Source organism: Scyliorhinus canicula, chromosome 11 (assembly GCF_902713615.1).
Source record: "Scyliorhinus canicula chromosome 11, sScyCan1.1, whole genome shotgun sequence".
Taxonomy (NCBI): domain Eukaryota; kingdom Metazoa; phylum Chordata; class Chondrichthyes; order Carcharhiniformes; family Scyliorhinidae; genus Scyliorhinus; species Scyliorhinus canicula.
The window spans coordinates 30,169,654-30,196,891 of record NC_052156.1 but is presented as its reverse complement, the minus strand read 5'-3'; the positions used below and the strand labels follow the sequence as shown (position 1 = coordinate 30,196,891).

Below are 27,238 nucleotides of genomic sequence, written 5' to 3'. Positions count from 1 at the left end.
AAATTGTGACCCCTTGTAACTGACACCCCCACTCTTGGAAAAAGCTTGTTGCTATCCACCCTGTCCATACCTCTCATAATTTTGTAGACCTCAATCAGGTCCCCCCTCAACCTCCATCTTTCCAATGAAAACAATCCTAATCTACTGAACCTTTCTTCATAGCTAGCCCCCTCCATACCAGGCAACATCCTGGTGAACTTCCTCTGCACCCTCTCCAAAGCATCCACATCCTTCTGGTGATGTGGCGACCAGAACTGCACGCAGTATTCTAAATGTGGCCTAACCAAAGTCCTATACAACTGTAACATGACTTGCTGACTGTTGTACTCAATACCCCGTCCGATGAAGGCAAGCATGCTGTATGCCTTCTTGACCACTCTCTCAACCTGCGTTGCCACCTTCAGGGTACAATGGACCTGAACTCCCAGATCTCTCTGTACATCAATTTTCCCCAAGACCCTTCCATTGACCATATAGTCTGCTCTTGAATTTGATCTTCCAAAATGCATCACCTCGCATTTGCCTGGATTGAACTCCATCTGCCATTTCTCTGCCCAACTCTCCAATCTATCTATATTTTGTTGTATTCTCTGACAGTCCACCTCGCTATCTGGAACTCCACCAATCTTTGTATCATCTGCAAACTTGCTAATCAGACCTAACTAGTTTCTTTTTTGGCTGGTGCAGACATGATGGCCTGAATGGCCTCTTTCTGTGCTGTGACTGTTCTGTGGTATAGCGCCTTTGGAAGTTCACATATTGAAGCCAAATCACAGTGCAAATTGAAATTAAATTTATCCTTTGGTGTGGGGGGGGGGGGGGGGGGGGGGGAGAAATGGCAATAGCTATAGCGGGCTTTGTTTGAATTTACATCATACATAGACTTTATATCCTTTCCCATAAGTTATGACCCTTTGTAGATTTATTTACACAGACGGTCATAGGATAAAGGCACAACATTCATCTTTTAAATTCCCTTGGCTGTATTGACAACAGTTCTGTAAATTACATGAAGTAATTTATTGGAATGCTTTCATGGGGCAGGGAAGAAAATTAGTGGAAATAAAAATGCCAATTTTTGGATACATCTTCACTCTTGAAAAATTAAGTACACAATCACAAAGTTTCTTGCACATTTTATTCTAAAGTATTGCTCTCCGATTTAGCCTCGGTGGTGCATGCATCCTTATATTCTCCCTTTAACAGAAATTCAGAAACCTGGAAAAGCAAAATCACTTTGGATTTTAAACTCTACTGAATTTCTCCTGCTAGATCTGTTGGCAAGCGATATTGTGTTAAACTAGATTGCCACCTAGTGACTAGGAAAAGAACAAAACACTTGCCAAGAATCCAGAACTTCCCTGAACTCAACTGTTCCACTTTTACAAAGAAATGTGTCAGCCTTGACCACAAAATGGTAGTCGGAGCACGTTGCTAATAAAGTTAATAAATAAATCATCTTTAATATTTAAAAATAACAAAGTTTAAAATACAGTATGGACTCCAAAAACGGGAGCAGCTAGTTAGAACATCGAAATAACAATAACAGAAAAGAATCAGTACTACCGGCAGTTAAAGCTGAATATACACAGGTGGCAATGTGACAGCACTTACTGATGACATCAGCGATGGATTTAAACAAGATGATGCATAATAAAAACCACTCTATAACACTTCTCCCCCCATTAATTTTAATTTTCTTTAAATACAGAAATACAATTAAATTAATGCCTTAATTAAACATCAATCTTCAGGAGTTTTGCGACTAAGCTGTAATCTGTGTAGCAACACTGGTGACTCCATCAACTCCTCCTCCACTTTGCCTTTAATGGCGTAGGGCATGGCCCTCGGTTTGAAAAAGAGAGTAGCCTGAGGATCTAGAACAATTTAACTGTAGTGCCACGCCAATGTACCCTGTTCATAAACTTACAATGAATCGCAAACTGTGACCTTCTACACCTAAAACACTCCAGTCTTCACCTTTTTACGTGCAGGTTCATTTTCTAATCGATGAACCTACCTGTGTGCCGCCATCTTTATTGTCACAAGTAGGCATACATTAACACTGCAGTGAAGTTACTGTGAAAAGCCCCTAGTCACCACAACATCTTTTGCATTTTGAGCAGCCATTTCTATGACCTGAGACATTTCTACAGTCTTCTTAAAAGTAAGTTTTTAAAAATTCATTTATAGGATGAGAGTTACTGGCTTGGCCAGCAATTAATGCCCATCCCTAGTTACCCTTCAGAAGGTGGTGGAGAGTTGCCTTCTTGAACCGCTGCAGTCCCCAAGGTGTAGGTGCACCCACTGTGCTGTTAGAGAGGGAGTTCCAGGATTTTGCCCCAACGACAGTGAAGGAACGGCGATATATTTCCAAGTCAGAGTGGCGAGTGACTTGGTAGGGAACCTCCAGCTGGTGTGACTTCTTCCAGCAAATGCCGCTGAATGCTGTCCTCGTTAATGCCACAAGCTAATCTGTCCAAAGCATGTCTTCCAAAACTGCCCCATACTCAAAACGTTCAGAGAGCTGACATAATTCAGCAACTAAGTTAGCTAAAGACTGTCCTGTTTTCCAAAAAAGACTATAGTATTTGAAACATTGTACAATTGCTGAGGGTTTAGGATTTTGCTGATTCGGAGGAATGCAACTAAATCCGCAAATGAAGTATCCCCTGGTTTCCATGGTGTAGCTAAAGTTCTCACTAGCTTGCAAGTCTTTACCCAACACACACTCAGGAGAATTGAGCGCTTTCTAGCCTCGTCTGTGATCCATCCCTCCGGATGTTCCGGTTTCCTCCCACTAGTCCCAAAAGACGAGCTGTTAGATAATTTCGACATTCGGAATTCTCCCTGTGTACCCGAACAGATGCCGGAATGTGGCGACGAGGGGCTTTTCACAGTAATTTCATTGCAGTGTTAATGTATGCCTATTTGTGACAACAAAGATTATTGTAATTATTATTATAATTTGCCAAGAAACTGTTCCCAACTTTTCACATATTCAATCCAGCCAGTTCTCATTTTCTTCCACATACTCACTGATAGACCCAAACATAGCCGTGATGCTGCGAACTTATCTTTCATCGGAAAAGCAAAATTTTGTTGAACGTGCTGAAAGTTCTAATTTTTTGTTCTCGTCGCCAAAAAGCTGTGGTATCTTGACCACAAAAAGGTCAAAATGCCTAGTTAATAAATAACATTAAGGACTTCCGGTTGAGGTGATGCGGAGCTAAGCCGCACGTTCGGCAGCTCCCGCTATCAAAGGACTTTCGGGCCTGTTTTAGGGCCCCAAACGGCGCTGTTTCAACGATTCCCGGTGGGGGGGAAGGTGTTTGGAGGAACATTCCCCGAAATTTATGGTGCGCACCCGGAGTGGGGCAAAGGAAAAGGCTGCAGCAGCTCCCCAGAAAAAGCGGGGGAAGGAGGACAAAATGGCGGCCGGAGGAGCACCCGAGGATTGGTGGAAGTGAGCGCAGGAGCAGCAAGCTGCTCTTTTGCGCTGTTTTGCGGAGCTGAAGGCCGAGTTACTGGACTCCCTGAATGCGACTACCAACAAGCTGCTTGAGACCCAGACAGCCCAGGGGGCGGCCATTCAGGAGTTGCAGCAGCAGGCCGCTGATCGGGAGGAGGAGGCCATGGTCCTCGTGGGGAAGGTGGAGATGCACGAGGCACTTCACAAAAAGTGGCAAGACCGCTTGGAGGAGCTGGACTTTCGCACGAGGCGAAAGAATTTGAGGATCCTGGGCCTGGCGGAGGGCTGGAGGGGTTTGATCTTTCGTCCTATGTGGCCACGATGCTGAATTCGTTGATGGGGGCGGGGTCCTTCCATTTGCCCCTGGAGCTTGAGGGAGCCCACAGAGTGCTGGCCTGGAGGCCCAAGACGAATGAACCCCCGCGGGCGGTGCTGGTGCGGTTCCATCGGTTCAGTGACCGGGAGTGTGTGCTGCGCTGGGCCAAGAAGGAGGAGCAGCAAGTGGGAGAACTCGGTAGTGCGAATCTACCAGGACTGGAGTGCGGAGGTGGCTAAGCGGCGGGCCGGGTTTAACCGGACGAAGGCGGTGCTGCATGCCAAGCAGGTCAAATTTGGAATGCTGCAGCCTGCGCGTCTGTGGGTAACATATAAGGACCGGCACTACTACTTTGAGTCCCCGGAGGAGGCGTGGGCCTTTGTACAGGCGGAGAAGCTGGACTTGAACTAGGGTCTGGGGGCTGCGGGGTCCTGTGTAATACGGTTGTTGCTGTTTTTGCTGTTGCTGTTTTTGTAATTTTGACATGCATTTTTTATGCTGGTTCTTGCTCTGTTGGGTATGGTTTTGTGTTATGAGGGGAATGTTGGGGGTTTGTTTTTCTTCTGTACGGGACTGGGGGATGGGGTGGAGCTGGAATTTGGGAGCTGCGTCAGAAAGGTGGGGTGGGGCAGCGTGAAAGCGCGGGCTTTCCTCTGGTTTCCCGCGCTGCGGGGCAGGAGGGGTGGAGCTGGCGGTGGGGGTTTGGCCTCTACTGGTTTTTTTCCGCACTGAAGCGGAGCCAAGGAGGTGTGGCAGGCGGGGGAATGACCCCACGTCGGGAGGGGCCAGGTTTTGGCGGGAGTTGCCGGGGTCAGCAGAAGTCAGCTGACTCACGGAAGTACCATGGAGGGTGCGTCGCGGCTAGGGGGGTCCTAGCCTGGGGGCGGGGGGGGGGGGGGGGGGGGGGGGGGATACCGGGTTGCTGCTGGAATGGCCAGGAAGGAGCTGGTGTGGGCCGGGGGGTAGAGGAGAGGCGGTATTGTCATAGGGAACGGGTCGGGTGGGGTGTGCTGGCCTGGGGCGAGCAGTCGATGAGCTATGGCTAGTCGGAGGGGGAGGGGGGCGGAGTGCCCTCTGATCCAGCTGATCACCTGGAACGTGAGGGGGCTGAATGGGCCGGTTAAGCGGGCTCGAGTATTTTCTCATTTGAAGGGGCTGAAGGCGGACGTGGCTATGCTCCAGGAGACCCACTTGAAGGTGGCGGACCAGGTTCGTCTGAGGAAGGGGTGGGTAGGGCAGGTTTTCCACTCAGGATTAGACGCGAAGAACCGGGGGGGGTGGCGATTCTGGTGGGGAAGAGGGTGGCGTTCGAGGCGTCTGAGGTGGTGGCGGACAAGGAGGGCAGATTTGTTATGGTGAAGGGTAGGCTGCAGGGAGAGAAGGTGGTGCTGGTAAAAGTGTATGCCCCAAATTGGGATGATGCTGGCTTTATGAGGCGTATGTTGGGCCGCATTCCGGACCTGGAGGCAGGGGGCCTAATCATGGGGGGAGACTTTAACACGGTGCTGGATCCCCCACTAGACCGGTCCAGTTCAAGGACAGACAGGAGGCTGACGGCGGCCAAGGTGCTGAGGGGGTTTATGGACCAGATGGGAGGGGTGGATCCCTGGAGGTTTGGGAGGCCGAGGGCATGGGAGTACTTTTTCTCCCATGTGCATAGGGTTTACTCCCGAATTGATTTTTTCGTCCTGAGCAGGGGATTGATCCCGAGGCTGCAGGATGCCGAGTATTCGGCCATAGCAATTTCAGACCATGCTCCGCACTGGGTCGATCTGGAGATGGGGGAGGCGCAGGACCAGCGCCCGCTATGGCGTCTGGATGTGGGGTTGCTGGCTGATGAGGTGTGTAGGAGGGTCCGGGGAAGTATTGAGGGGTATCTTGAGACCAACGACACGGGTGAGGTCCGGGTGGAGATGGTTTGGGCGGCTCTGAAGGCAGTGATCCGGGGGAGGGCCCGGAGGGAGAGAGAGACTGGTGGGGGAGCTCCTGGGTGTGGATAGGAGGTAAGCGGAGGCCCCGGAGGAGGGATTGCTGGGGGAACGGCATAGCTTGCAGGCCAAGTTCGACTTGCTGACCACAAGAAAGGCGGAGACACAGTGGAGGAAGGCGCAAGGCGCAGTTTATGAGTATGGGGAGATGGCGAGTAGGATGCTGGCGCATCAGCTCCGCAGGCGAGATGTGGCTAGAGAAATTGGTGGAGTGATGGATAAGGGTGGGAATGTGGTGCGGAAGGGGGCAGAGGTGAACGGGGTCTTTAGGGACTTTTACGAGGAACTGTACCGGTCGGAGCCACCGGGGGGGGGGGGGGGGGGGGGGGATGGAGAGCTTCATGAACAGGCTACGTTTCCCAAAGGTGCAGGAGGAGCTGGTGGAGGGGCTGGGGGCGCCGACTGAGTTGGAGGAGCTAGTCAGGGGAATTTATCAAATGCAGTCAGGAAAGGCGCCGGGGCCGGATGGGTTCCCGGTGGAATTTTATAAAAAGTATGCGGACCTGGTCTGCCCCCTGTTGGTGTGAGCCTTCAATAAGGCATGGGAGGGGGGGGGCTTTGCTCCCGACGATGTCACGGGTGCTGATTTCTTTGATCCTGAAGCGGGATAAGGACCCCCTGCAGTGTGGATCATACAGGCCAATCTCGCTCCTCAATGTGGATGCTAAGTTGCTAGCGAAGATCCTGGCCACCAGGATAGAGGACTGTGTGCCAAGGGTGATACACGAGGATCAGACAGGATTTGTCAAGGGAAGACAGCTTAACACGAATGTGCGGAGATTGTTAATGTTATTATGATGCCGGCGGTGGAGGGGGAGGCGGAGATAGTGGTGGCGCTAGATGCACAGAAGGCGTTTGATAGAGTTGAGTGGGAGTACCTGTGGGAGGTGCTGGAGCAGTTTGGATTTGGGGAGGGGTTCATCAACTGGGTGAGGTTGCTTTATGAGGCCCCGATGGCGAGTGTAGTTACTAATGGAAGGAGATCAGAGTACTTCAGGCTCTACTGTGGGACCAGGCAGGGGTGCCCCCTGTCCCCCTTGCTTTTTGCACTGGCGATTGAACCTCTGGCTTTGGCGTTGAGGGAGTCGGGGAGGTGGAGGGGTTTGGTGCGGGGTGGGGAGGAACATCGGATATCGTTGTATGCGGACAACCTGCTGCTGTATGTGGCGGACCCAGAGGGGGGAATGCCGGGGGTGATGGAGCTGTTGGCTGAGTTTGGGAGCTTCTCGGGCTATAAGCTGAATCTGGGCAAGAGCGAGGTATTTGTAGTGCACCCGGGTGATCAGGAGGTGGTAATTGGGAGGCTCCCGTTTAAGAGGGCAGTGAAGAGTTTTAGGTACCTGGGGGTGCAGGTGGCCAGGAGTTGTGGGACTCTCCACAAGCTTAATTTTACCAGGCTTGTGGAGCAGATGGAGGAGGAATTTAAAAGGTGGGACATGGTGCCGCTATCGCTGGCGGGTAGAGTGCAGTCCGTCAAAATGACGGTGCTCCCGAGGTTCTTTTTCCTTTTTCAGTGTTTGCCCATCATTATCCCTAGGGCCTTTTTTAGGAGGGTGACTTGCAGCATCATGAGCTTTGTTTGGGCGTATGGGGCCCCGAGGGTGAAGAGGGTCTTCTTGGAGTGGGGTAGAGATGGTGGGGGGCTGGCGCTACCCAATCTCTCGGGGTATTATTGGGCGGCCAATGTGTCGATGGTGCGCAAGTGGGAGGGGGCAGCATGGAAAAGGTTGGAGATGGCGTCCTGTGGAGGCACAAGCCTGGGGGCCCTGGTAACGGCGCCGTTGCCGATCCCTCCTACGAGGTATACCACGAGTCCGGTGGTGGCGGCTACCCTCAAGATCTGGGGGCAGTGGAGGCGACATAGGGGGAAAGTGGGGGGCTCGATGGAGGCTCCGCTAAGGGGGAACCATCGGTTCATCCCGGTAAACATTGATGGGGGGTTCCAGGGTTGGCACAGAGCGGGCATCAGACAGCTGAGGGACCTGTTCATTGATGGGAGGTTTGCGAGCCTGGGGGAGTTGGAGGAGAAATTTGAGCTCCCCTCGGGGAACATGTTCAGGTACCTGCAGGTAAAGGCGTTTGCTTGGCGGCAGGTGGAGGGATTCCCTTTGCTTCCCGCGAGGGGGGTGAGTGACAGGGTGCTTTCGGGGGTCTGGGTCGGGGATGGGAAGATATCTGATATCTACAAGGTAATGCAAGAGGTGGAGGAGGCGTCAGTAGAGGAGCCAAAGGCTAAGTGGGAGGGGGAACTGGGGGAACAGATCGAAGATGGGACATGGGCTGATGCCCTGGAGAGGGTTAACTCTTCCTCATGTGCGCGGCTTAGCCTCATCCAATTCAAGGTGCTGCACCGGGCCCACATGTCCGGGTCTAGGATGAGTAGGTTCTTTGGGGGCGAAGACAGGTGTGTCAGGTGTTCGGGGAGTCCAGCGAACCATGCCCATATGTTCTGGGCATGCCCGGCACTGGAGGAGTTCTGGAAGGGGGTGGCGAGGACGGTGTCGAGGGTGGTAGGATCCAGGGTCAAGCCAGGCTGGGGACTCGCGATTTTTGGGGTTGCGGTGGAGCCGGGAGTGCAGGAGGCGAGAGAGGCCGGTGTTTTGGCCTTTGCGTCCCTAGTAGCCCGGCGGAGGATCTTGCTACAGTGGAAGGATGCGAGACCCCCAAGCGTGGAGACCTGGATCAATGACATGGCGGGATTTATTAAGCTGGAGAAGGTCAAATTCGCCCTGAGAGGATCGGTACAAGGGTTGTTTAGGCGGTGGCAACCTTTCCTCGACTTTCTGGCTAAGCAATAGGGTACTGGGTCAGCAGCAGCAGCAACCGGGGGGGGGGGCGTTGACTATGTTTATTTAATTTTAATTTATTTTTAAGCTCTCTTGTTATTTACTGGGTTTGGGGGGGGGGGGGTGGTGAGGGGTTACAATACATGCGTTGCTACGGTCTTGGAGGTGTTATACTTATGTTGTTTTATTGTTGCTTGTTATTGTTTGTTGTTATATTTTCTGTAAAAAATTTCAATAAAAATTATTTTAAAAAATAAAATAACATTAATCTTTTAATATATAAAATAACCAAGTTTATGTACAGCATGGAGTGAAAAACTGGATCAGCTAGATTAACAAAATAACAATAACTGAAAAGAATCAGAACTAACGGCAGTTAAATACGAATATACACGAGTGACAACTAATGACCTCACCGCACTGATATCAGCAATGGATTGTAAAAACGCGCATTAATAACACCCTAACAGTTACCAAAATATTGAATGCCACACATCAGTAAAACACATTTGAAGGTTTTCTAGACTTTGACCCCCCCAACAATTATTTACTCTTACTGTTCTGCCCATTGTTGAATTTATTTTAGTGTATTAAGAACTGCAGTAAGATAACTTACATGGTGTTTTCTATGTAACATGTATTTACAAAAGCATAACCAAGTTTCGTGACACCAGTTAAATACCAGCAAAATACAAAGAGAGCTGATTAATTTATTAAACACAAATGTGAAGGGTGTCTCACGAATTTTCAACATGTCAACGATATACAACACAAACTCATACAAAGCAAGTATTTCAAGGATACCAAATCTATGAAGGAAACACCACTCCCTGATCCAGGTCACCTGCATGTACTGCCTAAGCAAGAACAAAGTGAGTCATGCTCCACTGGTGTTAGAATTTAGCACTATTCCATCAATAGAATTTTATATCCCGTCATGGGATATGGGCATCACTTTCAAGGCCAGCATTTGTTGCTATCCCTAATGGTCCTGGAATTGGAGTGGCTTTCAGAGAGCAGTTAAGAGCAACCACATTGCTGTGCGTCTAAAGGCACTTATAGGTCAGTCTAGGTAAGGATGGTGGATTTCATTCCTAAAAGGACATTAGTGAACTAGAAGGGTTTTTGAAACATTGATCATAATTGTCATGGTTACAATTACTTAGACTAGCTTTGCAATGCCAGATTTATTAATTGAATTTTAGTTCCGCAAGCTGCAATGGTGGGATTTGAACCCATGTACCAGGAGCATTATCCTGGGCCGCTGGATCACTAGTGCAGTGACATTTCCCCGCTAGTGGAAACAAGGATTTCCCAGCGTGCATATGCATGAAATGAATGAGCTCTGTTGAAACTAGAGAGATTCTATCTGAGTGGATTTGGGATACTACCATCTCCCAAACTTTCCTTGCTTTCTCTCACTGCTAATTCTATGCATTAACAAAGATTCGCAAGTTGGATTGGCCAGGGGGGGGGAAAAATTATATCGTAAATAGCAAAATTTATGAAGCGTACATTGCACAGAAAAGTGCAGTCTCAGCTTAGACATTTGAATGCCTTCTGATTCCAAGGTGCTTATAACCAAACATTTTTCTGTAAATCAAGAGCTAGGTCAACTGAAAGGGCACATGCCTAGCCACATCACACCCTCCTAGCTGTAAGAATATGAAACTCTGCCACACAACTAATGGAAAGCGTCAACTCAAACAGAAGTTAAATCCTCTTCATTCAGATTTTACTACTTCCATGGTAGCCAATCTCCACAGGTGGAAATTTAATAACCCGTTTCATAAAGCAAGATCACCTCACCTCATTCCCTGCTTGAATGCTTCAATAAGCTGGTCCTTTTCCTCTTTTTCCTCCACCCAATAAGCACTCGGGATCACAAATTCTGACACTACGCGACACTCAGGACAGGACCTAGAAGAGCAATTTTTTTTTTTTTAATTGAGAGATTTTTTAATGAAAGTTAGCACATGCGACGTATAAAATTAGTCCAAAAAAACTAAATGGAAAATTGAAGCAATTAATAATTTGATTTATAGATGCATCCCTAATCGAGGAGTGATTGTAAGGGGGCCAGAAGCAGCTCCAATTGGCTCAATGTCTGTTTGCAGAAATCTATGGGCAGTCAAACATCTTGTGTAGAGATTACCCGATAATGTATTTCCTATCGCTAGGCGATACTACGCTAATTACAATGAAAGATATTTCTGTAGCATCTCCTGACTAATTTGAAAAGAGAGATCCTTGAAGAAGTTAATTGAGGTACAAGGTCCCTGCACAACTGAAGGCAGGGTCATTTCCTTGGGGACGACAAAATATTGTTTCTTACAGAAAGGGAGAGGAACATGAATGGAACATGAGCCTCCAAAGAGGGGTTCAGCAAATAGAAAGTTTGGGATCCTCTGTATTACAGCACAATATAATCAGTAATTTCCTGTCAAACTAGACTCTAGCCATTATTTGACCCCCACTACCCAAAAAGATTGGCCATGCTAAACTGCCCCTTAATTTAAAAAAAATAATTGGGTACTCTAAATTTATTAAAGAAAATAAAGTTTAAGTCATTCTCAGTGTGCAGAAGATATGCACAAACTGCTTTAGCTTTGCCCTCACATATCATGGATTTATTGGAACCTTTTAAATGTATAATTAAATATACAGAAAGGCTCCGACTAATACTCTGGTTCAATACAGATACGTAGTCAAACCAGGTGTCTTCTGGTCTTGATCACTCACTGTTAAATGTGGGCTGTACTGTTAAGCATTAGGCCAAAAGATTGGGGTGGGAAGAATTTTCTCTAAAAGAAATCCATCTACATAGTTTAAAAGCTTCACTGGATCTTGGCAGCTAACATATATATTTTTTTAAATTAGAGTTCCCAATTCATTTTTCTAATTAAGGGGCAATTTAGTGTGGCTAATCCACCTCGCCTGCACATCTTTGGGTTGTGGGGGCGAAACCCACACATACATGGGGAGACTCATGTGCAAACTCCACACGGACAGTGACCCAGAGCCGGGATCGAACCTGGGACCTCAGCGGTGTGAGGCAGCAGGGCTAACCCACTGCGCCACCGTGCTGCCCAAGGTATTTTAAGGACAAGAAATTCCATTAGTTCCATTCTTCCCATATCAATGGATCCAATATTATGACTAGCTGCTAGAGTCAGTACAGAGCAAATTTCCTATACAGGACAAGGTTGGAATCCCTGTTACAAATAAAATGTCTCATTGATGAAATGCCTCATCAATTTAGCTGTCTCCCACATCAATAATTGTAACAATACTCCCGAGGCCAATATTTATGACCTACATCAATGGATAGAAGAGTTTTAAATGAAACGTTATAATGGATATCCTACTTAGTTAACAGATGCACTTTCCTCTCACATACATATGTGCAATTCTGGTCATCAGAGGCCTCACTAATTGTGATCTGCATAGCAACAGTTAAAAATTGGCACTTGATCCGTAAAACCAGTTGCACTCACTTGATTATTTTATTTTCAAACTGTTTAGCACATCGCCACTGTCTAATGCAGGATAGACAATATGGGTGAATGCAGTCAGAAAGAATTCCAAATCTTCTCTCCGATGGTATTTTATCATAGACTATCTCCATACAAATGTTACAGACTTTATCTTGACTCTTTTGCACAGCAAAGGCTTTCTCCATGTCTTGCTCAAAAGCAATGAGACACATCTGAATGAAATGGAAAGTCAAAAGTCAGCATTTATGGAACACATAATCCAAGCAAATTGAACAAGTTTCCCAACCAACAAGGTATAATACTGTCTTTATCTGGTGGCAGACCAGAGGCCTTTTAGCATAATGGTACAGCTTCCAGTTAATTCCTGTTTACTCAAGGTGCTCTGCTTGTTGTTATTGTATTTGTGGTAAAACATCAGCAAAGGTAAAACCAGTTGCACTCACTTGATTATGTTATTCTCAAACTGTTTAGCACATCGCCACTGTCTAATGCAGGATAGACAATATGGGTGAATGCAGTCAGAAAGAATTCCAAATCTTCTCTCCGATGGTATTTGGGAAGAATTGATGAGAACAAAAGGAGAGATTGGGAGGGAGGAAGAGAAATGACTGAACTCAGCAGTGCTGCACCAGCCGTCCAATCGTAAATCAGTGGAAAACTCAGTAACGTAGTCACTAGAGAGCGGTAGTTGGGTAACAACGGTCTTTTGTAAGCCCTAGACATTTTTTTTAAATTTAGAGTACCCAATTCATTTTTTACTAATTAAGGGGCAATTTAGCGTGACCAATCCGACCTATCCTGCACATCTTTGGGTTGTGGGGGCAAAATCCATGCAAACACGGGGAGAACATGCAAACTCCACATGGATAGTGACCCAGAACCGGGATCGAATCTGGGACCTCGGCGCCATGAGGCATTTTAACCATACTATACAAACAAATACTGTTTGTATAGCATTCTCATCTCTGGCTCAGGTCATGGAATCCAACAAATAAAGACTTGCATTTTTAAATTGCATTTCATAACCACCGGATGTCCCAAAGCACTTGACAGAAAATAAAGTTCTTCTGAATTATAATCACTGTTGTAATGTAGGAAATGCAGCAGCCAACTTGCACACAAGAAAGTCCCCACCCACAGAGCTATGTGATATGACCAGATAATCTGCTTTTGCGTTGAGGGATAAATATTGGCCAGGCCACCAGGATAAACTCCACTGAACTTCTTTGAAATAGTGCCACAGGCTCATTTACATTTAACAGAGGGAGCAGATTCGGTTTAATGTCTCAACCGAAAGACGGCACAGCACCTCCTCCGACAGTGCAGTATTCCCACAATACTGCGCAAGAAGTGTCAGCTTTGATTTTTGTGCTCATCTCCCGAAATGCAACCACACAGACATCAGTACACAATCTATCTAGGCTAACAGTTGCATCCAGGGAGATGCAAAAGATCCCGTGCTACTATCCTAACAAGAGTAGAGCAGTTGTCTTGACTAATGTTTTCATTCAACTAACATCACTTGCTGTGTGTAAATTCCCCTAACATTACAATCAGACCCACATGTCGGAAGTTCGTAATTAAAAGCAAATACTGCAGATGCTGGAAATCTGAAATAGAAACAGAAAATGCTGGAAAATCTCAGCAGATCTGGCAGCATCTGTGGAGAGAAACAGAGTTGACGTTTTGAGTCTGTATGACACTTTGTCAGAGCTGTTTATATTTCAGAAGTTCTTCATTGGTTGCAAGATGCTTTGGGAGATCCACAAGTCATAGGAGGTGCTATGTAAATGCAAGCTCTTTCTTCATTCATTTATAGTAAACTACCAGGTCTCACATTGCTTAGCTTGCCGTGCTTTGTGGATACGCTATTGCATAACAATTCAGCTCTTAAATTGTGATGGAGTATTACATGAAATATGTGTCATTCATAATGCTTTATATTTACAGATAATACATATTAGACAAATGTTTGCATTCATTTGGATGAGAAAAATGTAAAGCATATCAATAAAATGAACACAAAATCAATAAACCCAAGAAAAGGGAGGCATGAATTTTATTTTTAAAATACTGCCGTCCCCCATTTTCAGGACTTTGTGTTACTCTTTTTTTTTTTTCAATTCACTGCTTTAGGATGAAATTTCAGAGATTTTATTTCATGATGAATTTTAGAGGTAAATTCTTTCAGTTGGCAGAATTTAAAGTTGAATTCATTAAACCAAGTTGGCAATAACTAGAGCAAGTTGTGGCTGCCGAATGTAGAAGATACAGTTTTAATAGCACAGGGGTATATCCAGGCCATTGAATGGCACATTACTTTGACCTACACTTGCCTGTTCATGTGCTCTACGTTGCTCAAGGTCAGTTGGATGCAGTACTTGCAGTTCACACACTTCACACACATCTCCATGAAGGTATAAACAGCTGTCACCATAATGGCATTCACCAACTGCTGCAAAAGGGCACAGCTGCTGTGCAGAATTATGACTGCATACTGATGCTGAAACATCCAGTCCACTGCGAACTGCGTCCAAATATGACGGCGGCTTCATTGGGACATCCTCATAAACAAACTTTGCCGAGTCAGAGAAAGGCGATGCAGTCTTTGTAGTGTTGCAGTAAGATGGTGGGAAAGGAAACAATTTAGATTTTTCTGCTGCTCGGTTGCAAAGGTCTAAAGAGAAGAATAAGCCCAAAAAAAGTTGCAGCATGAAATGCATTTAAAAGTTATCGGATCATGCTTAGCAGACATTATGGAATACAGAAACGGGCACTGCCCTGAAGATCACCTCCCCAAACCCTCTAACTGAGCAAATAAACAAAGGGGGAGAAATGATAAAAACAAATAATGGAATTAAGCTGAAACCTTGATCAAAGATGGACAATAACAGATGAGATGCAGAACTGAATGAGCAGGTAATGAATGAGGCGTGAGTGAGCACCTTAAGCAAAACAAAAATAGATTACATTTGTGGGTTGGGTGTAGTTCAAGTTATGGTCTACTTATGATCAACGCCGCACAGGTAGAAGAAATACAAGAGGCGGGTCCAGCATACTTCAGATCCTATGGCTACAGTATAGCTTAATAAGCAAATCTAAATAATTTATGTTGCTATTTGTTGCTGTATATAAATAGAACTGAAAACACAGTTTCACCCTGTGGTGATGAGGTGGTTCAGCTCAGGTTCTGCTTCTCAGATATCATTAAAGAGGTCAGATGACAACAAAAAAGCGATTTAAGCAGCACACCAAAGAAAATCTACTCCTTGGGTTTTAAAACTTTAAAAACATCAGTAATGGTTCATTGAGGGCTTGCTTTGGAGGAAATATATTGAATTAATTCCCTCCCTGTTTTAGCACGCATAAAATAAAAAATATGTTGGTTAGATTAAAATATATTGACAATAATTACTACAGTGATAACCAATGGACAATAATTATCAGCAATGTTCCAATTTAACTTATGCTTTGAATAACATCAATTCTGACAGTTCTTTATAGTTCGAAGGATTTTATGCCATGATTTCACCAAAATTGTGCATTTAGAATTTTGCTAATTACAAACAAATCTATTTGCATTGATGGAGTAAATTTGAACTTGCGTTTGTGCTGCTTTTCATTTTCTTATGCAAATATTAAATATTAATGGAGAACTCGAGGAGATTATGTGGAAGACATGAAACAAAATGCATACTGGTTCTGGAGCAGTATTGGACAAAGTTCTTAAACTGAACAAAATATGAGGAGTGAGTGAGCACCATAAGCATATATACTTCGTAGTATATATAAATGATTTGGAGGAAAATGTAACTGGTCTGATGAGTAAGTTTGCGGATGACACAAAGGTTGGTGGAATTGCGGATAGCGATGAGGACTGTCAGAGGATACAGCAGGATTTAGATTGTTTGGAGACTTGGGCGGCGAGATGCCAGATGGTAGTTTAATCCAGACAAATGTGAGGTAATGCATTTTGGAAGGTCTAATACAGGTAGAGAATATACAGTGAATGGTAGAATCCTCAAGAGTATTGTCAGAGAGATTTTGGTGTGCAGGTCCACAGTTCACTGAAAGGGGCAACACAGGTGGAGAAGGTAGTCAAAAAGGCATACAGCATGCTTGCCTTCATTGGCCAGGGCATTGAGTATAAAAATTGGCAAGTCATGTTGCAGCTGTACAGAACCTTAGTTAGGCCACACTTGGGAGTATAGTGTTCAATCTGGTCGCCACACTACCAGAAGGATGTGCAGGCTTTAGAGAGGGTGCAGAAGAGATTTATCAGGATGTTGCCTGGTATGGAGGGCATTAGCTATGAGGAGCGGTTGAATAAATTCGGTTTGTTCTCACTGGAACAAAGGAGGTTGAGGGGCGACCTGATAGAGGTCTACAAAATTATGAGGGACATAGACAGAGTGGATAGTCAGAGACTTTTTCCCAGGGTAGAGGGGTCAATTACTAGGGGACATAGGTTTAAGGTGCGAGGGGACGGTTTAGAGGAGATGTACGAGGTAAGTTTTTTTTTTACACAGAGGGTAGTGGGTGCCTGGAACTCGCTGCCGGAGGAGGTGGTGGAAGCAGGGACGATAGTGATGTTTAAGGGGCATCTTGACAAATACATGAATAGAGAGATATGGGCCCCGGAAGTGTAGAAGATTTTAGTTTAGACGGGCAGCATGGTCGGCGCAGGCTTGGCGGGCCGAAGGGCCTGTTCCTGTGCGGTACTTTTCTTTGTTCTTTGTTCAAAAGTGCAAGGAAAATCCCACTTAAAATTTGCTCTGCATTGCTACTGACATCAAACGGGAAGACAGTGGCGTAGTGCTAATTTGACTTGACTAGTAATCCATAGACTGAGTTAGAGGCCCAGGCTAATTTCATAAAATTTCCTTTGCAGAAGGAGGACATTCAGCCCATAGAGTCTGCACCAGCCCTTGGAAAGTGCACCCTGCTTAAGCCCTCGCTTCCACCGTAACCCCATAACCCCACCTAACATTTTTGGACACTGAGGGGCAATTTAAATTTAGCAAGGCCAATCCACCTAACCTGCACATCTTTGGATTGTGGGAGGAAACCGGAGCACCCGGAGGAAACCCATGCAGACACGGGGAGAATGTGCAAACTACACACAATCACCAGAGGCTGGAATTGAACCCGGGACTCTGGAGCTGTGAGGACATGGGTTCAACTCCTACTACAGCAGCTGGTGGAATTTAAATTCAATCAATAAATCTGGAATTGAAAAGCTAGCCTCAGTAACCATGAAACTATCCTCAATTGTTGTAAAAACCCATCTGGTTCACTGATCTTTCGGGAAGGAAATCAGCCGTCCATAGCTGACCTGGTCTCCAGAGCCACAACAATGTAGCCGACCCTTAACTGCATCGGCAATGGCCTAATGGCCTAACAAGCCACTCAGTTCAAAGGCAATTAGGGATGGACAACAAATACTGGCCTGCCAATGATGCCCATGTCCCATGAAAGAATAAGGGAAAAAAACATTTGAGTCCATTATATGTTGAAGGATAGAAGTTCGGCTGCACAGAAGCGAAATACAGCATGGCCCAAAAGCACAAAATGAGCTTTGCCCCCATTCACATAATACTGATGCCCTACACATGCTCTAGCTCGCTCTGGTGGATGGGAACGAGACTTGCTACAAACCAAAGTCTCTTGGTTGTTTCTGGATTTAGTACCAAAACCAGAGTTGGCAGTGCCTACATAGGCAAACAAATCTTAACAAAATAGATAAAGCTCTAACAGAAAATGTAAGCATGAATCAAAATCTCACAGCAAAAGAAACTTATACTCTCAGAACTAAAGGAATGGTAATCAGTTTGTACTTCCAATTATTTCTGCAGCCCAATTTTCAGTCATTTCCAGTTAATAAACTGGTTAAATATTATATTGCATATTCAGATCAAGTAGCATAAATAATCTAATTTTTGTTATATTTTTCTTCCCTCTTTTTGTATAACCAAGATTCAGTAAACTATCCCAAGGCACTTCTCATAGGATAAAAACTGATATCAAGCCAAAGGAGGAGGGAGTAAGGTGACACGGTCAGAGGTAAATTTTCAAGAAGGTCAAAGGACAAGATAGACAAATGAGGGGGGGGGGGGGGGGGGGGGGGGGCAGGGCGGCTTTTGAACACATGGATGAGAATTTTAAAAATAAAGGCATTGGTGAACTTGAAGCACATGGGTGACAGGTGAATGGTGCATAGTGCAAGTAAGACTCCAGCAGCAGTTTTGGATGAGCTCATGCTTATGCAAATAGGTGATGGGAGGTCAGCCAGGAGAGCATTGAAATAGTCGAGTCTAGAAGTAACAAAAACAAAGAAGTGGGTTTCAGCAGAGTTTTAAATTTTTTTTAGCATACTCAATTTTTTTTTAATTAAGGGGCAATTTAGCACGGCCAATCCACCTAGCCTGCACATCTTTGGGTTGTGGGGGCGAAGCCTATGCAAACACGGGGAAAATGTGCAGACACCACACGGGCAGTGAACCAGAGCCGGGATCGAACCTATCCACTGCGCCACCTTGCTGCCCCTTCAGCAGAGAGTTGTGCTGGGATGTTGGCAATCAATATACAAGAGGTAGAAGAAGTAGGTGGTCTTCTGTGATGGTGAGGATTTGGGGTCTCCAGTTCAGCTCAGGATTAAATAGGACACGGAAGTTACAAATTCACCTTGAAACACTGGTCTGTGAGAGGAATGGAATCTGTCGCAAGCAAATAGAACCTGTAGTGATCTGTGCACTTCCCAATGGTTGGAAGGAAGATACATCAGCTCATCCAAAACTTGATGCTGGACAAACAGTCTGACAAAACAGAGAAACTGGAGGGGCTGAGAGTCAGGAGATGTCATGGTCTTGGGTGATATCAATGAAAACCAACCACGGGCGACTATGTGGAGTTTGCACGTTCTCCTGTGTCTGCGTGAGGTTCCTCCAGGGGTTCCAGTTTCCTCCCATAATCCAAAGTGCAGGTTAGGTGGATTGGCTGTGCTAAATTGCCCCATAGTGTCCGACGGTTAGCTGGAGTTATGGGGCTACAGGGATAGGGCAGGGAAGTGGCAGCACGGTAGCATTGTGGATAGCACAATCGCTTCACAGCTCCAGGGTCCCAGGTTTGATTCCGGCTTGGGTAACTGTCTGTGCGGAGTCTGCACATCCTCCCCGTGTGTGCGTGGGTTTCCTCCCACAGTCCAAAGATGTGCAGGTTAGGTGGATTGGCCATGATAAATTGCCCTTAGTGTCCAAAATTGCCCTCAGTGTTGGGTGGGGTTATTGCGTTATGGGGATAGGGTGGAGTTGTTGACCTTGGGTAGGGTGCTCTTTCCAAGAGCCGGTGCAGACTCGATGGGCTAAATGGCCTCCTTCTGCACTGTAAATTCTATAATCTATTCTATGATAAGTGGGCCTAGGTAGGGTGCTCTTTCCGAGAGTCAATGAGCCGATTGGCCTCCTTCTGCACTGTAGGGATTCTATGAAAACAAAAAAGACAACACAGAAGTGGAGCTGAATATATATTCTAAGAGGGGCGTTTTTGGAAACTTCTGAAAATATGGTGAGAGTTCTAAAAAAACATTGCAAAAATGAAGGAGCATGTATCAACGGTGAAACTGAGAGAATGGAGGACAGTGTTATAGGTTCTTTGCAGCTTCTCCGATTTCATTATGTGCCAAAAGCAGCAATAAGAGGCATTGACTTTTTCTCATTTTGGGAGACAGCTATGGCTTTGAGTGGCAAAATATCTGAAATCTCAGTGGAACAGGAAACTCATGAATAAAAATGGACACCTGACCAGCACACAGCCCAATTTATACTCACCTCGATCTTTTAATTCAAGCGTCTTCTTTTTACATCTCCCAGATTCAGTAACTTTGACGGGCACAGTCGGTTCTGCAGCTTCGGGTTGTGTAATTGCATCGTGAACAACAGGTGTGCAGGTGACTCGAGAGATTACTGGCCCCACTGCTCTAGATCCAGGAAGTTTCACATGATCATATCTTACCGATGGAAAACAGAATGTAGTTAGACATCATCCACATTGCTTCATCAGAGAATTAGGTCTGCTGGTGAACAACACACCCTTTTACCTTAAATCACAAATATCACCTACTGATATAAAAGGGGAAATGTTAAATTTAAATGTTAAATTGCAGGCAAAAAGCTGGTGGGAGAGGCAGGCTGCAGCAGAAAGTCCGGTGGATTCTACCGGCTGGATTTTTGTCAACATCTGCCTCCCAGCTACCTGCTTATTGGGACAGTCCCATCAGCTTTGGAGCTGCAACGGGTTGGCAAGAAAATAAAGCTAGTTGGGACGGTGGGTATGGGGGATACCAAGAAGGTTTTGCAGATTGGAAGGGAGGAAAAAAACTCGGTGGAAGTGGCAAGAAGAGGCAAAGAGAATAAAACTATTGAGGCTGTTTTTTCTTATTCAACAGCTAAAGAATCTGCAGAGATGAATACACTAAAGAGGTTAAAGTATACAAGCATTTAACATGACGTTTTCATTTGTTGTACCAATAATAACATTATCAGGCATTTCACAACACCACACCTTTTCAGGACTTCAAAATACAATAGTACGCTTCATAACAATAAGTATGTTCAAGCCTTTTGTTACCATGCTTTCATGGATCCATTTCACTTTGTCTGAGTAGATACATTTGTGCTTTAATTAGTCATCTGTACCTTCAGGTGGAACGGAGACAGATGTGACTTTTATACTTGGATGTTGTGTGTGTGTAATACTTTATTTTAGTTGGTACTAGATAGGGCTTTACTGCTCGCAGCTGGCCAGCAGCAAATTCAGCTCATACTCCCTTAACAAAACAAAGAGAATTATAGATCAGGAAGAGGCCTTCGGCCCTCCAAACCTGCACTGAACGTGCTGTCCATCTGAACTGAAAACCTCCTACCCTTCCGGGGGCCATACCCCTCTATTCCCATCCTATTCATGTATTTGCAAAAAGCCCCTTAAAAGTAATTGTCATATCTGCTTCCACTACCTCCCCCGGCAGCGAGATTCAGGCTCCCACCACCATCTGTGTAAAAAACGTGCCTCATTCATCTCCTCAAAACCTTGCCCCTCGCACCTTAACCCATGCCCCCGAGTAATTGACTCTTCCACCCTGGGAATAAGCTTCTGACTATCCCTCATAGGCCTGTAGACTTCTACCAGGTCGCCCCTCAACCTCTGTCATTCCAGTGAGAACAAACCAAGTTTCTCCAATTTCTCCTCATAGCTACAAATACTGTTTTGAGCCCTTTATTGAATACAAAGGAAAAAAAGTTGAGGAACTCAATGGTCGTGCATTGTTCTTGTCACTAATGTTCCATATCAACTGAGAGTGTAAATGTTAAAACATGAGAAAATAATGAGTCAAAAAATAAAAAAGATAAGTTTTAACCCTTTACGTCCACCACCTAAAAAGACAAGCACAACCGAAAAGTTCCCCTCCAAGCTACACATCAGCCTGGCTGGAAACCCCTTCTTAACAGCACTGTGCGCATGTGCACCACATGGACCATAGCAATTCAAGAAGGTGGCTAATCACCACCTTCAAAGGGCAAATAGGGATGGGCAACCAGATCTGGGCCAGTGACACTCATATCCTATGACTGATTCCTTTTTAAAAAAAGAGGCAGAAACAAACAGGTAAGAGTTCGGAAAAGCAGGTGCAGACAATTAAGTGAACAAAGAACAATGCAGCACAGGAATAGGCCCTTCGGCCCTCCAAGCCTCTACCGGTCATGATACCAGCCGTTGCCAAAACCCTCAGAACTTCCTTGTGCCGTATCCCTCTATACCCATCCTATCCATGCGTTTGTCAAGATGCTGTTTGAACGCCGTTAATGTATCTGCTTCTACAACCTCCCCTGGCAACGCATTCCAGGCACTCACCACCCTCTGCGTAAAAAAACCTGCCTCACTCATCTCCTCTAAACCTTGCCTCACAGATCTTAACTTTATGCCCCTGGAGACTAACCCCTCCACCCTGTCGAGTGCCTGCCCATCCACTCGATCCATGCCTCTCAATCTTGTAGACCTCTATCAGGTCACCCCTTAATCCCTGTCTTTCTAATGAAAACAGTCAGAGTCGATTCAGCCTTTCCATATAGCTAACACCCTTCAGACCAGGCAACATCCTGGTAAACCTCTTCTGCACCCTCTTCAAAGTATCCACATTCTTCTGGTAGTGTTGCGACCAGAATTCTGTGCAATATTCCAAGTGCAGCCGTACCAAGGTGCTATACAACTGTAGCATGACTTGCCAGTTTTTATACTCCATGCCCCGTCCAATGAAGACAAGCATTCCATATGCTTTCTTGATTACCTTGTCTACTTGTGTTGCTACCTTCAAAGATCTGTGGACCTACACTTCCAGATCTCTCTGACTTTCTATATTCCTAAGGGTTTTGCCATTTATGGTATATTTCCTTTCTATGTTAGATCTACCAAAATGCATTACCTCCCATTTGTCTGGATTAAACTCCATTTGACATTTCTCTGCCCAAGTCTCCAACCTATCTATGTCCTGCTGTATCTTCTGACAATCCTCAACACTATCTGCCACTCCACCAACCTTGGTGTCATCCGCGAACTTACTAATCAGACCGGCTACATTTTCCTTCAAATCGTTTATGTACACTACAAACAAGAGGCCCAAGCACAGAACCCTGTGGAACACCACTAGTCACAACCTTCTATTCAGAAAAACACCCTTCTACTGCTACCCTTTGCTTTCTGTGACCAATCAGCAGCAGGGTAGCATGGTGGTTAGCATAAATGCTTCACAGCTCCAGGGTCCCAGGTTCGATTCCCGGCTGAGTCACTGTCTGTGTGGAGTCTGCACGTTCTCCCCCTGTGTGCGTGGGTTTCCTCCGGGTGCTCCGGTTTCCTCCCACAGTCCAAAGATGTGCGGGTTAGGTGGATTGGCCATGCTAAATTGCCCGTAGTGTCCTAATAAAAAGTAAGGTTAAGGGGGGGTTGTTGGGTTACGGGTATAGGGTGGATACGTGGGTTTGAGTAGGGTGATCATGGCTCAGCACAACATTGAGGGCCGAAGGGCCTGTTCTGTGCTGTACTGTTCTATGTTCTAATCCAGTTCTCTATCCATCTTGCCACCTCACCTCTGATCCTGTGTGACTTCACCTTTTGTACCAGTCTGCCATGAGGCACCTTGTCAAAGGCTTTACTGAAGTCCATCTAAACAACATCCACCACCCTCCCCTCATTAATCATCTTTGTCATCTCCTCAAAATACTCGATCAAGTTAGTGAGGCACGATCTCCCCTTCACAAAACCATGCTGTCTATCGCTTATGAGTCCATTTGTTTCCAAATGGGTATAAATCCTGTCCCTGAGAATTCTCTCCAATAATTCACCTACTACCGACGTGAAGGCTCACCGGCCTATAGTTTCCAGGATTATCCCTGCTCCCTTTCTTAAACAGATTAGCTATTAGCTAATTCTCCAGTCCTCTGGGATCGCACCTGTAGCTAATGAGGATACAAAGATGGCAGTCGAAACCCCAGCAATTTCCTCAGTATTCTGAGGTAAATCCCATCCGGCCCAGGAGACTTATCGAAAGACCCAATACCTCCTCGTTTTCGATGTTACCATGATCCAGACAATCCACACACCCTACCCAAGAATCATCTTCCACAAAGTCCCTTTCTTTGGTGAACACTGTTGCAAAGTACTTACCCCATTTCTTCTGGCTTAACACATAGATTTCCCCACTGTCCTTAAGTGGTCCAGTCCTTTCCCTGGCCACCATCTTGCTTTTTACATATGAATAAAAAGTATTCAGATTTCAGTAATAATTTTGAGGGAAAGTGAGCCAAAGAGCATACAAGGTGCTTTATATCCCTGCAAAATAATGCTGGCTAGCGTCAAAATTTACTATAGTGAGCTGGAGCCTGACATTCCCAACCCAGTTTCTTAAAGCTGTATAATCGAACAATTCAGTTCCAAAAATGATTTAGTAGCAACGGTACAGTATAATTTAAAAAAAAAGTAAAATCACAGTAACCCTACCTGCAGTGGTCACCATAGGCACACTGTCCTTTCTGGTAGAACTTACAGATTGTAGATGGCTTGCTTGTAGACAAATCATGGGAAAACATACATCGGCTCCCTTCACGGCAGACCCCATGCATAAAATATCTAAACAGAATAATTTAAGAGGATTCAGCTCATTTTACTCCTAATAACTATATGTACACACAAAGGACAATATTGGAGGCCAATAATTTGAGACAAACTGGTTGTACACCATTGCTTATCGAATTATCTGAAGAGGAGCAGACTAAACAAACAGAAAAACAAAAAAGGCATCTGTAAATAGCTATGATACTATCACAACATTAATCACCATTGTGATTTTAGAATTTGCAAAATTATTCATGCACATGTAAACAAATGTTATATGTATTGCCAACTCATGTTAATTTACATTGTATAAAGTGCTCCCTCAAATTTATCACTCATTGATCCCTAAGCATACTACTTTATGAAGGTATTAGTCTTTGATTTCAATCACCCACAAAATCATCTGCAGTTATATTCAGTTGGGGCATAATGAATCTGTGATAGTTGCAAACTGATCCAGACATGTTAGTGTTGGAGCATCCATTGTTGTACACTGTAGGTCACTGTTAAACTTAATAATTTCAAATGAACAGCTTGGGTCTTTTCTCTTGATAGAAGGTTGGGGATCACCTAATTGAGGTATTTTAAATTGTGAAAAGTATTGATATAAGTTTACACAGAGAAAATATTCCCACTTATGAAAAGACCCTTCAGTACAAAATGGTCACCGAGAAATCATATTGGGTAAAGAAGTTTCTTATGAATTCCCTGAGTAGGAAGAAATCAGAACTCACTACACCCAAGGTGGCTGAAGTAAGTAAAGGGAGGCTCGAGTTAGACAAACATATGAGGGAGAAGGGAATGGTGATAAGAGTTGGATGAGGAAAGACAGGAGGAGCTCAAGTGCAGCATAAGCATTGGTGTGGACTGGTTAAGCCAAATAGCCTGTTCCTGTACTATGTGACCAATGCAACCTCTAATGTAAAACTTGCTTTAAAGGGGAATTGTACTTATCTAAATGGACTAAATAGATGTTATCAAGGGAGTTAGCGAGTTGTATGTTTAACCTTTAGTCTTCAGTTGTCATTTAAACACACGGAAAACAATGGCCACCTTGCTTTTAGATGTGTCTCAAAGTTTGGTCAAAGGGTGGGCCTTAAATAAACCTCCTTGAATCCATTTCTATTTAAGGGCAATCCTGGGCCTCGGCAGCTGAACGCACAAATAGCACCGATGGGGAAAAACAAGAATGATGGGTAAGCGGCACTTTGATATGAGCATGAGAATTTTGGAAGAGCCAGCGCTTGGGGAGGGTGGAGGATGGGAGACTGGCCAGGAGAGGGAGGGCTTTGAAAGAGTTAAGAGATGACAAAAGCATAGATGTGAATTTCAGCAACAGATGGGCATTCAGCATTAAGCGATATTCTATCGGTGAAAATAGGCAAGTCTTTGTGTCGGTCTGGCCACGAGCTCAGTTCGGAGTTGAACCACGCTGAGGTTGCAATCTGGGGCTATTTTTTGTGATGGGGGTGGGGTGATCTTGATGCCAATCCAACTCCACAGTCCCAGGTAGAGAGGGTAAAAGTTACTGATGGGGCAGAACGCGGACATTCATCCCCACAAGTAAAAACGTCCTCAGAAGCACCGACACAAAGAGGGTGATTAAACGGATATAACAGGCAAGTCAGTAACATCAGTCTTTTAAAGGCGTTCAACGATCCGGAATAAAAATACAGACAAAAATCAAATGTAATTAACCAGCACTGCGATTTAATATTTAACCTTCAACACACCATTTAAAAACAAATGGTAGATCCGCTGCAAACATGCAGCAAATGGTCAAAATATTGAGCCAGGCCCTGGCAGTGTCCAGACCCTTTGTGCTGGGGGGGGTCTGTCCGGTGCTGAAGGCCTGGCCCTCCCTTGCAGACCCCCCTCCATCTGATGGCGGATAACCCCCGGGAGGGAGCCGCCAGTCCCGGACACCAGCCCGGCCTTCCCCGAGAAGGAACACGATTCAAGAGGCTCAGTACCTGCACGTCACCTGTTTAGTACTCATCATCCCGCCGCCAGTCCTACATCCTCTTCATTTCCCCCAGCCTACCCGCTCCACACAAACACCGCCCCCCGCGCCGCCACAACCCCCATCGGTTTCCTGTCCGTCCGTCTAAACCCACGTACCCGCCACAGGGACGGGACACAAGGGTTCCGGACCGCCCCGTGCGCTTCCGGCACTGGCCGGAGGGGGCGCCCCCGCCGCATTTTCCTGTTTGTTTTGTCACCAGGGAGTGACGGCGGCCTGACGTGGCGCATGCCCAGGAGTCACTGTCTGGGCCTAGTCTTCACTCCTCACCTGTGTGAGCACCTGCTCCTACTTCTCACAGCAGTCACCACCAACAACTTACATTTGTAAAGCACCGTCAACACAATGAGGAGTCCCAATGTCTTTCACAGGAGCACTTATAAAACAAAGCCTGACCCCCCCCCCCCCCCCCCCCCCCCCCCCACCCCCCCCCCCCCCCCCCCCCAGGGCAGAGTATTCACAGCATTTCCAGGGAAGACGGTGGTAATACCAATGGGCTGGCACTCCAGACCCGGGCTAATGTTCTCGGGACATGCGTTCAAATCCCGCCTTTTGGCAGCTGGTAGAATTTAAATTCAGTTAACGCAGCTGGAGGGTAATGCCAATCTTGGTATTGGGTGACCTGGCAACTATCATCGATTGTTTTAAAAACCTATCTGGTTCACTAGTGTCCTTTGGAGAAGGAAATCTGCCATTCATACCTGGTCTGGCCTATACGTGACTCCAGAACCACAGGAATGTGGGTTGACTCTTATCAGCCCTCTGAAATGGCCCATCAAACAATTCAGTTTCAAGAGTAATTAAGAATGGGCACATCAATGTTACCCACATCCCATGAACAATTGTTTTAAATTCTGCTTTTATTGTAAATATGACACTTAAAAAAGTTCAAAGTTGGCAAGAGATGATTAAATATCATACCAAGTGTTTAACATACAGCCCAATGCCAGTGGTGCCCTCCAGTTTCAGAAACTCTTGGGTACAACAGTGGATTATA

The 27,238-nt window shown here is 45.6% G+C and overlaps 1 protein-coding gene across 4 annotated transcripts in view; it reads right to left on the bottom strand.

Annotated features, from left to right (window-relative positions):
- mkrn2 (makorin, ring finger protein, 2) overlaps positions 1–26,333 on the bottom strand; it is a 31,358-nt gene extending 5,025 nt beyond the window's left edge. Inside the window, exons 1-7 of one of the 4 annotated variants that reach the window (XM_038812679.1) lie at positions 26,203–26,278; positions 24,105–24,233; positions 23,772–23,848; positions 19,886–20,064; positions 14,396–14,736; positions 12,060–12,271; positions 10,372–10,482 (exon numbers count right to left, since the gene is read on the bottom strand). In XM_038812679.1, coding sequence (XP_038668607.1) covers positions 10,372–10,482; positions 12,060–12,271; positions 14,396–14,736; positions 19,886–20,064; positions 23,772–23,776 — 848 coding nt within the window. In that variant the 5' untranslated portion in view covers positions 23,777–23,848; positions 24,105–24,233; positions 26,203–26,278. Of the gene's footprint in view, positions 1–10,371; positions 10,483–12,059; positions 12,272–14,395; positions 14,737–19,885; positions 20,065–23,771; positions 23,849–24,104; positions 24,234–26,191 lie in introns of all 4 variants that reach the window. The other 3 variants (XM_038812680.1, XM_038812677.1, XM_038812678.1) reach the window with 3 other exon arrangements.
- Positions 26,334–27,238: the final 905 nt, after the last annotated feature.